General features: G+C 38.9%; 1 protein-coding gene across 1 annotated transcript; it reads right to left on the bottom strand.

Moving 5' to 3' along the window:
• Window positions 1-878: 878 nt before the first annotated feature.
• xpo6 (exportin 6) lies at window positions 879-17,129 on the bottom strand. The gene is made up of 24 exons (XM_051387835.1): window positions 16,300-17,129; window positions 15,118-15,208; window positions 14,553-14,665; window positions 13,861-14,058; window positions 12,818-12,977; window positions 12,193-12,270; window positions 11,533-12,064; window positions 9,965-10,091; window positions 9,723-9,832; window positions 9,426-9,534; window positions 9,142-9,234; window positions 8,151-8,220; window positions 7,902-8,061; window positions 7,589-7,681; window positions 6,992-7,136; window positions 6,215-6,364; window positions 5,858-6,047; window positions 5,581-5,736; window positions 4,788-4,902; window positions 4,506-4,677; window positions 4,032-4,193; window positions 3,819-3,917; window positions 2,901-3,131; window positions 879-1,520 (listed from the first exon to the last, which is right to left on the bottom strand). The coding sequence occupies exons 1-24, from the start codon at window positions 16,300-16,302 to the stop codon at window positions 1,419-1,421; spliced, it is 3,459 nt and encodes a 1,152-aa protein (XP_051243795.1). The 5' UTR covers window positions 16,303-17,129; the 3' UTR covers window positions 879-1,418.
• Window positions 17,130-17,951: the final 822 nt, after the last annotated feature.

The raw sequence follows: 17,951 nt of genomic DNA, 5'->3' as shown, positions 1-17,951 counted from the left end.
CGCTGGATGCTACACTTCCCATAATGCAACAATTGTGTTTAGACTCAAAAGTACTCCCCAATAATAAATACATAATTTTGAGATGAAAAATTGGTGGAAATCACTTTAAATACAAACACATACATGACAATCTTAAGTGATTATAAGACATTTTAAGCTCAATTTCAAAGCACTTCCGTAAATAGAAGCCGAACATCTCACATTGAAATCTACATTTTTACACTGAAGACATAACTAGTATATATTTGGCAGCAAGTTATAATCAAATTAAAGGAGTTGACCAATCAAATCCATTAGTTGCATTAGTAACTCCTTGTAGCCATTCAAATTAAATTAAAGATTTCCAGCAACAGATACTAATATCGAGTCTGCAGTTCCCACTGCAAGTTCAACCTACAGAAAAGATGATGCAACATATTGTGTCGAGTTGTGAAATTGTTTAATTATTCTTCCTGTGGTGATGCTTCCTATCTTGCGCATGCTGCGTACACACACACACACACACACACACACACACACACACACACACACACACTTCGTCAGGTGATGTGTCACATGCCACACATTAAACCTGACTCTTGATGCTTCTGTTAAAGGTTATAGCAATTCTCAAAATGTAAATCTGCTCTGCTTCATCCATTAGCTCTGTCAAGACCCAGAACAACTATTTGATTATTTGTGCGTGCGTTCTAAAAATATGCATGGCTGAAAAACAATATTCAGCAGGTGAAGTAGATGAATTTAGGTTAAAAGCAAAACAGTGTAAACAACATACAGAACAGTTGTGAATCTCTTAGTTGAACCATTATTATCACAAACAATACTAAACAACACTACAAGAGCACATAGACCAATAAAATCATGAAATCACAAATACCTGAGTTTTACTAAAAAAGCACTTTATTAATCAAGCAGGTTCTCTTTTTCAGAATGGAATGATATGAAAGATCTTAAGTTGAGAGTCTGTCTCCTTTGGAGATGAAAAAAAAAATTGAAGGCAAAATGAATAAAAGCAGACATTTTAAAAACTCAAAATGAGTTGAAAGTGCTCAGTCCCGGCCCAGCTTAACTGCGAAGGCGTGGGAAAGAAGGCCTGGCTCAGACTGCTCCCGGTCTGGGCAAAAGCCAACTGCAGACCAGGTTTACATTTCTTGCCAAATCATCATTGGCAATATGTAAGGAGGGCGCTGCTTTTAAAAAAATAATTATGCGCCAACCTTCTACAGTAGAAATCAAAGAGAAAAATCAGCAGCATCCTCAACCCCCAATTACTCAACCAAACAATGCATGTTGTTCCTTCCTATTACTTTAAATAGGTGGACCAAAGCTGAATTGGAGAAGGAGTGTTGGGCAAAGTGGTCAGCACAGGCAGTCCTTGATCAGAGTTGATGTGTGGAGTGGTTCAAGCAGTCGTTGTGCTATAGCTTGATGGTGCCAGTGGGCAGACTACTATTACACAGTCTGTAGTAGCGAAGGTCATTCACCAGCCGCTGCACGCTTTGAGTGAATGAAGGCAAGTCCTTGAGAAAGAAAAGACAAGTTGAACAGTAATATTAATTCTCCAGAAGAGACGGGAGTTGGCAGAGGTTCAAGTGCAGGGGGAAAGTAAACAACATTCAAAATAACAGGCAAATACAAACATACTGGTGTTGGGGGGGATATGGAAAGCGGTCAAAAACAATTTCCAAAACATAGTTATTTCACAGTAGTAGTATTTCATCATTAAAGCTACACAGTAGTAGTTATACTCAGTAAAAACACCTGTGTGGGTGCATGGGCTTTAAATAACAACAGCTCATTTGCTTTGCTGCAAAACTTTAACAGAATAAAGGGAAATTAGCAAGTCTCACATGTAGTCTGTTTGGGCTGATAGTAACTACTGAATACTGGGAGAGGACTGCCAATAACAATAATAATAATAATAATAATAATAATAATAATATCTACAGAACACACACTCAACAGTCCCTATTAATCTCTTCACAGTGTGTTCTGTGGATTACTGACAACACACTGGACAACTAATAATTACATATTTTAAAATGTTATTGGGAGTGGAAATCTAACGCACGGGACACACTACCTCGCCGAACTGCTGCGGCTCGTACGCCTGTGGTGTGCTGATAGCCCTATGTTTCTACATTGTGTTTGCCTTAAATAAATACCATACAATAAAAGCCTTGTTATCAAACGAATGAGTTCTGTCCACAGAAAAGCTAGAAAGAGGTGTTAAAAAAGATATTTATATTGTTTCATGTCTGTGACATATTCTACAGATATAGAAATTGAAAGTGTAGTTAAGAGTCTATATGTTGCTGGCATGATGTTTATATAACTATGAACAGATCATTTTCACAGTCTATTTTAGCTGAGAACCGCACGTCTCATGGGAAAAAATTGGTGAGACCTCTACTCTATAGTGAAGCCATGCTTCTCACGTGGGCTGTTAACATGGGCGGTGCAATGAAAAGAAAGAGTTTCTGCAAAGCACACACACTGCTCACACATGCAATGTGTCTAAGCTTGTAGAAATAATACTAAACTATCTGCATGGCTGAGGTTGAGTGAGAAATCTTTCAGTTTTTATTTGTGCGAATCATGCACTAAAGGGAAAACTCTTCTAAAATAAATGAGCCACTTCTTTATTTGTGAATGGATAAAATAACAATGTAAACAGCAACATTATTGTCAGATTATTGTCATATTTGGCAGCTGTTGTAGAGAAAGCAGCTCTCTTGCCACATCATGTACGTAACAGTTGGTTTACTGTGTCCTGGTCTAATGCAAAGTACTATATGAGCAAACAGCCTGCAAAATGCATTACTATGGTTACCCATAAGGTAGAGAATAGCTCACAAGGAGGGAGGAGAAGCAATGGTAATGAAAAATTTAAATCTTACCCGCTCAAGCTTGAAGTTGCGTGCGAGAACAGCTCGTTGGCTGGTGTCCACACCCTGGCAGCCATTGAGGAACTCCGGCATGAAGGCCGAGTAGAAGGCATCGAAGTCGACAGAGGCCATGTTGTAAATAGCAACAGTGATTTCCTCCTGCAGAAGGTCGTGACTTTTGTGGAGAAGGACCTGCAGCAGCACGTTGATGAAGTGGAGAAGCATCGAGGTCCGGAAAAGCTTCTAAAGCACAATAAAAACAAAATAATGACAATGAGTCACTGTAGCTCTCAAACAATCACAGTGGGTGAGTGAGGGGACACGTCTTACGAAAAAATTTAATCCTTTTTTATCAAATATATTATAAAAGAGTGAAGTTTAATTCTACCTGATATTTTGTGCAGGACAGACAGACGGACGGACTAGGGCCTATTTACTGTTGCTTCAATTACAAGGGACAGAATTTCTTTTTTATGGCTCCTGTTGCGTGTTTCATCTAAAATATCTTATATATCAAATTTTATTGTAACATACTTTGTACTAATCACAGTACAGAGGTCACACTGATCTGAGCGCTGTTATGTGTTCTCTGTCCTACTGATAACTAACTAGTAATATCTGTCAAAAGGGGATGCTAAAGCCTAAAGAAAAATAAATAAAATTGATTTTTACATCTAACAAGTAACAAGCTAATAAGAAACCCAAATGGTACCTAAAAAAGGCAGCTTAAAATTTGATGTCGACATGTTTACATCTACACGTCCCTTCCTATACATGGTGAAGGTTGGCAAATGTAGAAGGTCTGACAATGACTAAAAAGTAGCTCCTTCAAGATAATCTGCAGACTGCTGAAGGAGAATCAGGGAAACTCCGCTCCATGACAACTTTCATTTCTAAAAGCAAAAACACTGACACAAAAGCTCAACTTACTCTGTGATACAACTTGTGCTTGCTGTTGAGTGACTCCAAATAGGAGAGATTCTGCTTGAAGATGTGGATGTCAGGCTGCAGGAAAGATTGTCCAAAAGCCTGGAAAAGATATTTCAGCACAAGTCATGAAAAGAAGAGGCGATACATAAAACAATGACTATCATCTACCAAAAAGGTATATAGTGACAACTTAAGCTACATGCTTACACACACCTGCATGGCAGCTGTGAACTGGGCCTCATTTTCCATGGTATCTTCAGCGGCTCCTCTTTGGACACTTGTTAAGACTGAAGTTTTAAAGAAGTATCTCCAGTTTTGGTGAAGTATTTGGTATAGCAACTCAAACATCTCTGCCTTGACATCGGGGGACGACCGCTATCAAAGACAAGATATTTAATAATCATCTGTTATCAAGGAAATGTTATGAATGCCAAAGACAAAAAGACAGCTTCAGAAATGATATCACTAATAATTCCAATTTGCTATTAACTATTAATTTGATTATTTTATGTAATACTAGCAGTATTACATCATTCACATTTAAATGTAGGTACATTTTATATGATTTCCAAAGGGAGAAGTGACACAATATGCTAACTTTAGACGCTAGCAGGCGAATCAATTCAAATGCAAACAAAACCACACCCAGAATGAATGGTAACTCAAGACAGGTGAGAACCAACTGACCTCTGCCACAACTGGGTAAACCTGCTCCATGCACAGAGAGAGAATGCTGGGCAGGAAGGGTTTGAAAGCTTGACCAGGCTCTTGCACCACCACCTGCAAGATTTTCAGGAACTTCTGTACCACTCTGCACCCGGCACTGCCCTCTTGCAAAATACTGGCTGCCAGCTGTTCCCTGGGGCACATAAGTGACATTGCATTAATTCACCGACATTTTCAGTGTTTGCCCCATTCCATTTAGACCTTTATCCAAATTCTGGTGATGTAAAGATTTTTTTTTTTTACCTGGTGAACATGCTGAGGAAAGTGTGGATGATCTGTCCTGTGAAGGCAACACCCATCTGGACTCGCAACGCCTGAAACAGCGTCAAGAAGAAGGCCAACATCTCATCCGTCACATCTGGGAAAGAAGTGATAATTAACAAAGCTGGTCACTCACACGAACCTGTGTCAAACTTTGTTTTCAAGTCTTCAGGAGTTAATCTCTTATTTGTTTTAATGAATATTAAATTGTGTTTAGTTAAAACAGCTATCCATTATTTCTATGCAAACAGAGTATGGTTTTATACTGAGCTTGGGACATAGGTCTTCTCTTAAAGTGACATCCTAATATCTTCTTTTACGTAACCAATAGGATTTCAATTTAAAGTAAGGTTTGACAACAAGGTCAACAGTACAGAGAACAGAGAAAGAGAACAAAGTTAACACAAGATGTTTGCATATTATCAGATTTTGGTTGCTTTAATTTAAACAAACTTTGTTTTATTATATTACACTATTTGACACAAATTCCAGCTGCTGCAGCAAACACTGTCACTAAATTAAGACAAAAGTGTTTAGATTGTACAATGTTGTGGATCTGGTCTGTAAAGTTATTATCATGTATGCACTAGTAGGAGGCAGAGAAACATCTTTGTGCATGATTCCTCTGTATATTGTATACTGGGATAGGCCTCAGTCCCCTGTGACGGGACAAGTAGGTGCAGAAAGGCGAATGGATGGAAGATCTTCATACTGTGATCACATTTTTAGCACAAAGTCTCGATGTATAGCCAAACTGCAGATGAGAAACACTGACCTGGCTGCTGAATAAACACTGGGAAAAGACTGAGGGACACTTGGACAGACTCTTGAAGACTCTGGTAACAGATCTGACGTGATTTTGTGGATTCCCCAGAGATGCTGTCCACTATGTCCCTGAGCACAGGCAGAGTCTGCTGTATCACTGCTTTCACTGGAGTAGAAAGAAAAATGGTCACAAAACACAATCAGAGTAAGACCAAGAACAACAGGGTGTGAAAAGGGTGTCAGTATAATAATTTAACTAAAAACAAAAGAAAAAAAGAAATACTGACTGTTATTCAGATCGGGTTGCCGTGGAGTAATATTCACTGTCCCTCGTAAAATACGATATTCGCGAGTGAGCGCTGCCAGTAGGCTGGCATGGTTGCTGGAGCGCGTTTGCCACTGCTGCTCATTCTCTGGTAAATTTGGCCACGGGAGCAACAACATGTTGGACAAAGCCCTACACACCAACATGTGAGCCTGTAGGAGCACACACACACACACACAAACAAACACAGAGCAATTACAGCATGTATAGTAGACATTTCAGACTTTTTAAACTGACGAATAAATCATGATGAAAATCATAAATATACAATTCTGTTTTCATTAAATAACTGAGCAAAATAAAAGCAACAAACATTTACCTCTTGGGGAAGCCTGCGGGTCTGATTCTCTGTGGTAATGAGGTTAAAGATGTTCTGAACAGCTGGTAAAGTGACCAAGAACACGGGCCGCACTGTAGAGGTTATGGAAACCATCAGATGGCATGATGAAAGCAGCAACTTTTCAGGTACCTGAAGATAAAGACAGAATATAGGTGTTGAAAGAAGAACCATTTATTAACAACACTCTCCACTCTGTTTCTCTTTTCATTATCACAGCACAAAAGTATTTGATTCTTTAAAGTCACACAGTGAAAGGAGCTTTAAAATGGGTGCAAAAATATTCTTTACAATACTAATAGTGAATTACAGATACACGATTTTATCCATTTTGAGATTAACAAAGCAATTACATATTTTCTAGTGTCCCACAATCTCCACTGATGTAGCTTGCTGTGTATGTTACAGTGATTTTAATAATGTCTCACCATGTGAAAGAAAATGCTGTTAATAATGCAGAACTATCACAGCTAATTAATCAGTTATGTACAAGAAGTGAATGAATCAAACTTCATCATTTAATCATAACAACACTTCAGCAAACCAAAAAGGACCAGATAAACAAAGCAGAACATAAATACAAAAAGAAGCTCCTGTGAACATGGGCTAACCATTTTAAGTGTTGGTAAATATTTTTCATGTCATACTTCCTCCTCAATTAACCACCATTTCAACATGTAACCAACATTTTTCAGATCACGTATCCATGAACTTTTTGGAAGGAAAGAGAAGAAAGAAATTATGAATGTGTCAAGCTACCTTAGCTGTGATGAGTGGGCTACTGGCATCTATTGCAGATGTGATGAGGTTGATGAACTGGCTCTGGTTTTGACTGTGAACCTCACTGTAGAACTGTGCCAGCCAATGAGAGTAGGCTTGCAAAGCAGCAAGGGCCTGTGCATGTCTGTAACAAACAAAACAACACACAGTTAAAACACTGAATAAAACAAAGCTTAGCCTCATTTGGTCCACATTTGAATTTACAATGTCAATTACGATGTGTTTAGTATATTTATGATTATTAATTTCACTCAAGTAAAATATTAACTGTAACTTCATCATTTAAAACTCTGTTAGCTCTAATAACTATGAACAGGAAGCAACTTCGCTGAAACTGTGCTAACACTGTGCTGTTCAGCGGCTTTTGTTAAAACTGTGAAACACGGCTGTTAAGTGTCTAAATTCACACTCACTGTTCACACACTCAGTTCCCCTATTATTGTGTCAGTGACGCTGCAAAGAGCTTTTGATAACGCAACAGTTTAGTCTTGTTATTTGTAACTTTAAAAAATTGTTCTCACAGTGACACGGATCACATGTTAAGGTTGAGTTTTGCTTTGAACATGTGATACTCACACATCAATGAGGTCTGGCTTGAGCACAGAAGGCACAGCAGTCTCCAGGTCGTAAAGGCTGGTCTGAGAGCCGTAACAAGTCACTTCCACCAACCTTGAAAAAGAAACAGAAGGTTCATTATGATATTTTGCTCTTCAAATGGAAATGCACACCACTTATTACAGTATGAAAAACAGTGAATACATTTTAACACAAAACAATTTAAACAGAAACCAACCAACTTAAAAAGGACTGAGTTGAGATCCAGCAATATAGAGCATTAAATCAGTAATTCACAAGCGTAAGATCACTTTTTATGTTTTAGAGCACTGACCTCTCCACCACTGCCAGGGCGTCACTGAAACGTGCAGCAAAGATTTCCCCGATGAAATGTTCAGCCAAGCGTCCGACAGCTTGAAGTAGGGAGCTGAGGTCCCTGAGAGAACAGTGAAGTCGGCGGCAATCGTTCTCGGCAGAGATATTAAGCCTCCGACCTGAAAGAAGAATTTTAGGACAGGTCATCCTAATGTTTTACTATAATGAAAAAAGACACACCGCAAAGAAGAAAAGGAGAATCACTTACTTGTGCCAGAGGTGACAATAAACTGCCGCAAACCCATGTATACATCCAAGTTTTCTTGGAGGACTGGAAACTTGAGAGAGAAAAGAGGAATAAGAAGCAGGTTCCACTGACTGGGAAATATCATCATACATTTGTTAACAAGTGAAGTGGTTTGAAGAGATTTCAGATTCTTTTGAATATTCTTTTTTAAAAACTTGTTAGTGTAGGCACGTCACTGAAAGCAGCAGACATACAAACACGTAACATGCATGACATGGAATTGAAAGAACAAAAAAACAAAAAAAAAAAGAAGAACTTTAGAACCAAACAACATCTTCTAAACAGGAACCAATTCATGCAATCACATTTAACAGAATTCAATTTCAGTTTTAAGAACTAAGATAGAAATAAAAGTACGACAGCACATTCACTCAATACAGCAGTTTACTGGACATTGCAACTCATCTCCTGATATGCTGGTTACACCTAAAAACAAACCAAAACTAACATTTGTATAAAAACACAAACTATATATAACTATATATCTTGTTTGTCATCAGAACGGTCAGTCTCTTGTAGAAAAAAGATGAAACACATAATTCGATCACTTGTAAGATCTGTAAAACTGCTTGACAGGCAGCGCTATTGAATTAAAGTTCACTGGAAATATGACATTAAAAGATGGAAGAAATCACTGAAGCTGAATAAAGAAAATGTTAAAACTTTTAATACTAAAAATGTTTCAACTAAAACTTGACCTCCATCGTGTACAATATTTTCTAATCTTAAGACACCTTGTTGTGTGTTCAACCTGAAATCAGTTCACACATTCTTTAACTAGTAACATAGCATGACGTACTAAGTGTCGTTCTTGTGAATGTTTTTAAAAAGGGTTTAAACTGTTGACCATGATTATGTGTGAGGTGAAAAGCTACAGTGCACACACAAATGTTTTGAGTCCACTTAAAGATGCCTAAAAAAAGTCAAGATGACACCAACATTGATCTCTTACCAAAGTAGAGAATGCATGGGATGGGAGCAGCTCCATCACCTTGGCAACCACCTCCAGACTCTGACGCAGGTACCTTTGCCACTCGGTCTGTTGCTATGGTTACAAAATGAAGGAGGACATTCAGACTTTTAAGTGAAAGATTTACGACTTTGTAATGCGTGCGTGGAGTTAATATGCTAATGATACACCTTTATTGGGGACCTCACATGACTACAAGAGACACACAGCGCACACAGTATTTAATACAACTGACAGACGGTGAAATATATGTAAATTGTTCTTACATCATCGTCCAGAGTCTCATCATCCAGCTCTTCCAACTGGGCCTGGTTATATCTGAACTGTATGCGATTCAGAACTTCCCTTAACAGAAGAACTAAGGCATCTTTGTACCTGTCCAACAATACACAAATATATTAAATCATAAACAAAAGCAACAACAAATGAATAACAATAAATCAAGCATTTTATACACTTGATTGCCTATATTTTTATAAGGCTGCATTAATTTGAGATGATTTTTGGTTCACTTGATGTTTCAGAAATAGAAATAGGTTTCAAAGGTGTTCTCAGTGACTTACCTATTTAGAACACTCTCTCTGTCAGCCAGTCTGCTTTTGATTTTGGTTGTTAGAAAATCCAAAAAGACACTCCATATATCCAAACAAGCAAAGTACCCTTCATGTGTAGGCTGAAAACCAAATGAGAAGCAAGTTTTATAAACTGTCAGAACTGTTTTTTTTTTTTTTTTATTTAGCAAGTAGCCTGTAGAAGTCAACAACCTTTAGTGTGACATTTGGTTGGACCAAGTGATTATCATTACCTGGTTGAAGGTGTACTTGAAAAGCAGGGCAAGAAACTCTACAATAGGAAACTGAGGACTGGACTCAATCCGCCTCAAGTGAACACTGACAAACAGCCGCAGAAAATCTGTGAACTTTTCCAAGTAACTGCAAAATGAAAGAGAAAACATTAAAGTCACCACAAACATCATGCAGTCCTTTATTTAATATAGTCTAAAATGGACAATATCATTAAATATTTTAAACTAAGGTTGGGCGCTCACAGTATCAGAGGACGTTACATTACCCTGGGGCAACCAAATTGGCCATCAGGTCTGAGTCTGAATAGTTGCCCTCTGGTGCAGACGTTAACAGACACAGAGCCGCTACTGCACCTGCCATCGCTAGTTAACATTACAGCAACACTCTACACGGTGTAAAGCATGACTGAATTTCACCTTTAAAAAGATTTTAAAAATCAGCGTGAGGTGACACAAATCTCAAAACAGAGTGGAAAAGGGGGAAACATCTGGCCACACGCACAGGATATACTTGAAAGCAGAGGGATATACTGGGCTCAGCTGTTTGCATGGCCCCTTGCCAAGCACCTCAGCTGGCCGATATAAAACAGTACATGCGACTTGTCAGAATGACTTGCTATTTATATCTATGATGGAGAGACCATCGATGATGATGACAGCAGCCTTTACTCAGTTTAGCAAGTATTATATTTCTGCAAAAAAAAAAAAAACTGCTGAAGTTTGAAGCAGGAGTTTGTAGAATACCACCACTACAAACTCAAAAATGATTTTGCTGTTACTAGTAATGCAACTTTTCTTTAATATTAAATCACTGAAATTGGGTTAGGTTTTATTTATTATGTGTATTTCATTTATGTATTTATTAATATTAATAACTATACTTTAAACATTTAACAGTTAATATATTGAATGGACAAACCAGACACTGGCTTTATATAAGGCCATTTGCAATTTCAAATGGTGTTTCGCGGCCACCATAGTTTCTCCTTTGCACTTGGAAGGAGAGGGTGAAGTGAGGCAGTTGCAATCTGCAAATACAACACTAGACGCCACTAAATCCTACACACTGGACCTTTAATGTTATTGACCAGGCAACGTTTAGGCAATGTTACCATTTCAAAAGTATAATTTCAGCCAAACGATATCCAACCCTAACCATTACCATGTAGCCTTGACTGAGCTCTCAAAAACCACCAGATTAAAACTTAAATAATATACCGGTATGCTGTATATGGTCATTAATAAACTAAACAGTCAATAATGAATACCAAATTGAATATATACATTCATATATTAAAAAATAAATCGAATTTACCGGGACCATAGAGACATGGCATCATTCTCAGCTACTGTCTAGTCGACTGAAAACATTTCTGTCAATGTTTTCAACATAGGCAGAAAGAATAAGTCTGAATGATACACATGACAGAGCTGAGGTACACGGCTGTATAGAGCCAGTGTGGAGACTAAAAAAATACCAGAGTGCAACTTCTGTATCCAAATTATGTCAAGGTAATGAGCTCTCTAGTCTGCATAAATATTAGTGTAAATAAAGGACTATGCCATACCTCTCATCAAGCTCCTGTAGGCGGCTCTTGACTGTATGAGCGTTATTCTCTCGTGTCAGTCTCTGCAGGAGAAAGAAGGTCTGCTGGAACATGCGCAGCAGGTACTCCTCAAAATCCATTGGCACACAGTTCTTTGACACAAGCTCATTGACACAGGTCATGGCGAGTACACCAAGCCGGGCACGATCCACCTTGTTGCCCTCGCTCTGCTGTCCATTGCGCCCTCCTCCATTCGATGTTGGTGGCATTGTCCCAGGATTAAGCTGGCCATTAGAAGAGGAGGAGTTGGAGGAAATGAAGGATCCTGTCTTGGCCTTTGTCCGAAGATCACAACCAAAACGTGCAAAATGGAAAATGGATGCCAGCAAGGTGGGTGTGATGCTTGTGGACAGAGGGATCCAGCTGAACAGGTGAGCCAAACACTCCAAAACGAGACAACAGAGCTGCTGACTGTCATTGTCCAATGTTGCCATCGGCTGGCAAAGCAGCTTTGAGTACTGACTGCCCTGAAACAAACTGCCCAGCAATTCCACTGATAGATAGAAGAGACAAAAAATGGTCTGGTTAACAAACAACAAACTGCTCAATACAATGCTTGGTGTAGTCAACGTTCACACATTACTAGAAAGTCTTTATGTAACTTAAGGACAATCTACTCACCACTTTCCCCTGAGGTGGGTGAGGGAGGTGGGGTGGAAGCTATGACACTGTGCTTGTCCCAGTAGGTCTCCAAGATACCTGCAAAACAAGTAGTGGCAAGAACCCTATTATCTACATATACAGAATGTTTTAACCAAAACATTTGCTCGAACTGGCTGCCTGACTAACAGATGTTATCTTTAGTAAATTGGGGCATGGAACAACGCACAGAAATAGAGTTTTACAAGTCAAATTTAAACCTCATTAGCTGATTGTACATGAGTCATTGAGATCTTTCAAATGAAAATAACATTCCTGTAGATGTGTCTCATTTCAATTTTTAAATGTCAGACTATCCTTTACACCCCTTGCAATGTGGACATCTAACATCACATAGAGAGAGCACTGTTAACCTCAACAGTCACTGTTTGACACTCTCCACCCACATGCATGTATCAATAACATGTTCTGCACCACAATGAGATAGTGAAAGAGTGATTAAACAGTAAGAGCATAAACAATTTTCTACAGCTTGACTGCAACCTGTTGTTTTGCTTGCACTGCCATTGATTTACCAGCAACTACAGCCTGGATCTATTTTCATTAGTATATCACTTTGCACAAATTACTGAAAGGTTGTTCTCACCCGTCAACAGTCCAAGCACTGTCGGTACCTGCTCCAGGAGCAGTTTACGAAGCTCATCTTTCCTGGCGACACTCAAGTCTTCCCTAGGACATGCAAGTTCCTCTGATGTGGTTTTCAACATCACCAACCCCAACTGAGCCAGAGCTGGGGACTGGATCAACTGCAGTTCACAACAGAGTGACAATAGCTCGATCAATAAAGATAAAGATGACTGTCCAATCCTACCACTGGACCTTTTTCTCTTTTGCATTGGCAAATTAAGGATTTATTTCAATCAAAGACCAAAGTTGGTGATTGTTGGAACAGTGGAAAGACTTTTTATTTTGTTTCTGTCCACTTTGAATGAAGTTATGATGTTACGATGATGTATGAGGTAAAAATGACTATTTTTGTATATGGAGTCTGGTGGCGAGCGATATCAACATAATGCCTGTTTCTGCTTTAAAAAAAAGAAGTTCTCTCAGTAGGGATCCTTTCCATAATGTTGTCAGACACTTAGAATAGCAATCCGAGCCTGTCAGCAGTAAAACTAGAAGTGGACGTACTTATTATTATTATTATATGGGTATATTTATCCCCAAGAATTAGCTTAAGTTGCCACCGCAATTAAGAGCCTGTTTTGCTAATATTTTCACATCTAACCCAGTGAATTAAGGGTTTATTTCGACCAAACAATGTTAATGATTGTTGGAAAGGATGTTTCTGTCCAGTTGAAATGTGTTTTATGATTATCTTTGAGGTAAAATTACTGGTTTTGTCTACGGAGTCTGGTGGGTCGTAGCACCAATGTGTTTTGGTCTGTGCTCTAGTGCAACATCTAGTAGCAGTGAATAGATAACCTTTGAAGAAAGTTAACCTGAAGTGCAGTTTAAATATATTTGACAGATGTGCAACAGGTAAAGGGAGAGGAACACTATCAAGAGCAACAAGATTTTTTTATAAAACACATTCAACAGAAACTTGTTGTTTTAACGTAAACTCTGTGTCTTAGTCAACCGGTTAGTGTTGAATATTTTAACAGAAACAAATTCAGCTGGGCTTACCTGAAGGGTGTTTGTAAAGAAATCATGATAGAACATTGGCCAGTCCTGGCGACCAATGTCCACAATGACTTTGCAGAGTTTGTTACGAATGAAATAGGGCACCACTTTGTGCTGAGCAAGCAGGAGTTTGGGCAGACAGCTGCGAATTTCCATCTTGTCTTGTGAAGCAACACCAATCCACATCTTGTTCACCAGGTTCTGAAATTCAAAGGGAACAATTCGCTGTCAAAGCTGTGTCTGAATTTATACAGAGCAGTTCTCAATAATCAGCGATTCATTTGAATGATTTAAAAAGTAAGTAAATAAAATAAGTAAGTAACAATAAAGTGCCTACTGCCCAACATTTTACTAACACACCTTCCACCAACATAAAACATCTAAATTTAAACATACATATCTCAGATGTGCATTAACAAAGGTGAAAGTATGTTATTAAGAGTCACAGGATGTTTAACCTTTTAACTCCTGCAAAATGTGTTATATATATCCTCATTTACTGAACATGTTTTGCAGAATTAAAAAAAAAAAAGGAAACAGGAGAATTGCAGTAAAAACAAATTCTACCACTTAATGTGTTCAGTACCTATAAAACAATACTTTTTCTGAGGGAACTGTCCTATTTTCATAAGCGAAAAAGGCCCCTATACAGTACTATGAACTCAAAACATGCATTTCCCGCCTACAGGACTTACTTCAAATACTGTGAGGCTGTACATCATTACGTACTCATTCCGAGTATTGGAGAGAAAGAACAAGCAATGGCGCCATGCTCCAGTCTGCTGTGCAAAGTTATTCAGCAGCTCTTCTGCACAAAAAAGGAAGTAGACATGAAAGAGGTATAAGACAATGTAGAACTTCACTAGCAGACAGACTGAAAGTAATGCGTCACAACACAGGAAGTGTAGAAAAAAGCCACACTAAACGAAAAAATACTTTTAATAGAAAGTAAATTATTTCAGGTCACATTAAAACACTCAGTGACAACTACACTTCAGTATATTCAGGGATCCAGACTTGTTGAGGCAGATATGTGCCAAATGTTAAAAGCATTTGACAGAGACTTAATGCATGATATTTTAAGTCAATGCAATGTGAAACTGACCCTGAGGAAAATGTTTGTCAGACAGTCATTTCACATTTCTGTCTCCTCATTGTTTTTAGAGACGAATCATACGTTGTCTCCATTACAAATCAGCCTGTGGAAACACAAACTTCATACTTGCTTCTAGAGTGTAGTGGTAGGTTTAACAAACTTACCTATTTCCCTCTTTCGCTCATTGGTGGTGCAGCTGTGAAAGAACTCGGTCATAAGGCTCTCCAGGGCACGCAGTGATGACTCTTCTGAAGCCTAGTGGATGATAAAAAGGTGAAGTTAAGTACAAAATGCACATCTGGACAGTCTATTTACAACATGCACTGAATGCAGTATTATCCTGTCATAATCATCTACACGTTTGCATGGCTCAGACTCAGAGCAGTATCTTTCTCATGTATACGGCAGGACATGCACTCCAAACCCAGCACAGTGCATGTCATGCAGTATACTCAACTGCAGCCCAATCCTCACAGTGAAGAGAAAAATGCACGCCATTCAGTATCTTAGCATTAAGTATGCAATAATTTGTTAACAAAGAATGCCTGTATGTTAGTGCAGAGTCCTTCGGCGTGTAGCTCTGCACACTGATTTAAAGAAGAGACCTTTGTACTTAGTGCTTGCAGGCTGATGTACCATCTTGCTCATGCGGGTCACTTGGTGAATTGGAAACTTATCTTCACATACCCATGCCTGTACTTTGCTGTAGTTCGTTATTGCACACATGTATGACGTGTGTATGCTTTGGCATTGTGTCATGGAAATATAGTTCACATCATTTGGCAATTCTACAGTTCACAGCTGCAATATCTGCAAAGCCATAGTCATACAATTCATATTATTCATATTCAAATTGTAATTGAAACAAATCACTTGTGTTATATAAATTGCAATACCACGCTTTGGCAGGTGGAGGAACTTGGGCCCTTGTTAGCAAAACCGATAGCAAACTGAGCTTTTAAAGAGCAGCTCCTGTGGCAGGCGGGTCTGAATTCCTCAAATAAGCCACAACTTGCTGAGGCTTCACACAACTCACAGCAAATATTCGGTTTTGTAAGATGGGCGTCTTGTGCCGTGAAATGGCTTAACGAGCTGTCACATCCCGTGAAATACCCGGCCTCTTGCAAACCGTTATATGACTTAACAGGCACAGAGGCCCGCAGTGCACACAGTAACACACTTTTATCTAAATGTGAAGAAATCCACAGTCGTTACTGACTTAACTTTAGGGCTTCCTGTTTAAACATTCGCATCAAAAAGCGTATGCACCACGTTAGCTACTAGCAAACAAGACCAGAAGACTACACGAATAACTACACAAATAATGCACATTAAATTACACTTACCATGTTGAGGTGGCTCTGCTGCTTTCTTCACTTTACTTAGTCTCGGATTAATTACAGTAATAAGCCAACATGAGCTACCCAGCGAGCCAGTTCTCCAGCTAAGGTTAGCTGAGGTGTTGCTGGCTAACGTAACCGCAGATGGTGCTCATCATGGTCGATACTCACTCACACACAGATAACGTTAGATAGCCAGGGTTGGCGTCGTTCACTTAGATTACAGTAACGACGTTAAACACTGACTTACTTTTACCTTGCACTAATAAAACTCGTTTTCGACTACCAAGCACACAGGCTTAACACTGAACCAGCTATCTCGAGTTGGTAGTTCAGCGGCATTGTCGTTTAACTCCCTTTACCGTTATGTTAAATACAGAAATCCTTGTTCTTGTTGTTGTTGTTGTTGTTGTTGTTGTTTTTTAAATGGCACATCTAACACTGGCTCCAGCACCGGACAACCGTGAACCGTTAATTAACGTTAGCTTTCTATGTCAGGCGTTCCGGAGCTAGGTTACCCAGTGGCTAACGCTGCAGCGGATGGCTAACTCGCTAGCCTTTCTAGAAGGATGCAGATAGCTGTTAGCTGTTAGCTGTTAGCTGTCAAACGTTGACATGCTTCTAGGACTGCTGGTCCCGACAACGTGCATTTACCGGTTGTACTTTGAAAGCGGGTGGATGTGCACACCTAACTTATATATCTGACACATTTGTAATAACACTAAACATATAATACTATGCGCGCTTGTTCCTCTTATTCCCCTTTTCAATGCTTAGGGCGGCTCAAGAATAGAGCTAGCTTGCTAGTTACAGGGTTCGCCGCTTCGCAACTTCCTCTTTCGCTGCAGCATCAACCAACCCAGGCTGCTGGTGTCAAGTCAGTCACAATAATAAAAGTACAGTCTCCGGTTATATCTTTCAAACTACGGCACAATTAGTAGCATTATACATATATATATGGTTTATGGTATATATGGCTAAATACTAAACACAGTGTTCTTGAGTAACACTGAATATCAATGTCAGCAATGAGTTATAAATTAAAGAAAGTGTGTGGACTTCATTTTATATAGTACTGATATGCACAATGCTCATTTATTGTCTTTCTACTAGGTTAGATCAGGCCCATAAAGGGACATACAGAAATGTCTGACTTACAATGGAATAACAAGACAAAAGAATAAACAGTATGGATGTCATGAGACAGGGTGGAAGTATGCACTGCCTCCTAAAGAGATAAATATAGTGGCTGGTTCTCTCTCCTTGGACCCATGCATCTGCAGTACTTCACCTCATTACTGATTTATTATCTGCAGGACCTTCCAAGCAACATTGCACAATTTGAAGAAGTCTGGCTTTATGGGGATATTTAGATTTCTCTCCTCTCTTTAACTTCTCCTTTTCTCATATAAAACATCCAGTTTATTACTGGTAGTCGTATACAGAGATCATTCAGTTTATGTTTAAAGCTATCCTGGATCGTGTAAATGCAGCATTATCAATAACAATATCTGTGACTGCTTACAAAAGTACATGTTTTAGTCACTGTAAACCATATTGTTTGTTTTGCTTAGGCCACTATCAACGTGACCCACTGACTAATGTCAGCCATAGGGGTGTTTTCCCCAGATAATAAACACACATTATTCCAGCACATG

Source organism: Dicentrarchus labrax, unplaced genomic scaffold (genome assembly GCF_905237075.1).
Source record: "Dicentrarchus labrax unplaced genomic scaffold, dlabrax2021, whole genome shotgun sequence".
NCBI classification, from domain to species: Eukaryota; Metazoa; Chordata; class Actinopteri; family Moronidae; genus Dicentrarchus; species Dicentrarchus labrax.
The sequence above is the reverse complement of the archived record's forward strand: the minus strand, read 5'-3'. Positions and strand labels throughout refer to the sequence as shown.

What these genes read in the sequence shown, in the direction of transcription:
- xpo6 (XM_051387835.1), bottom strand. An exon ending in GCCCTGGCAGTGGTGGAGAG is followed by an intron (nt 7,682 to 7,901) that starts GTCAGTGCTCTA and finishes TTCTTTTTCAAG; the next exon opens with GTTGGTGGAAGTGACTTGTT. An exon ending in GCAACCCGATCTGAATAACA is followed by an intron (nt 5,737 to 5,857) that starts GTCAGTATTTCT and finishes TTTCTACTCCAG; the next exon opens with TGAAAGCAGTGATACAGCAG.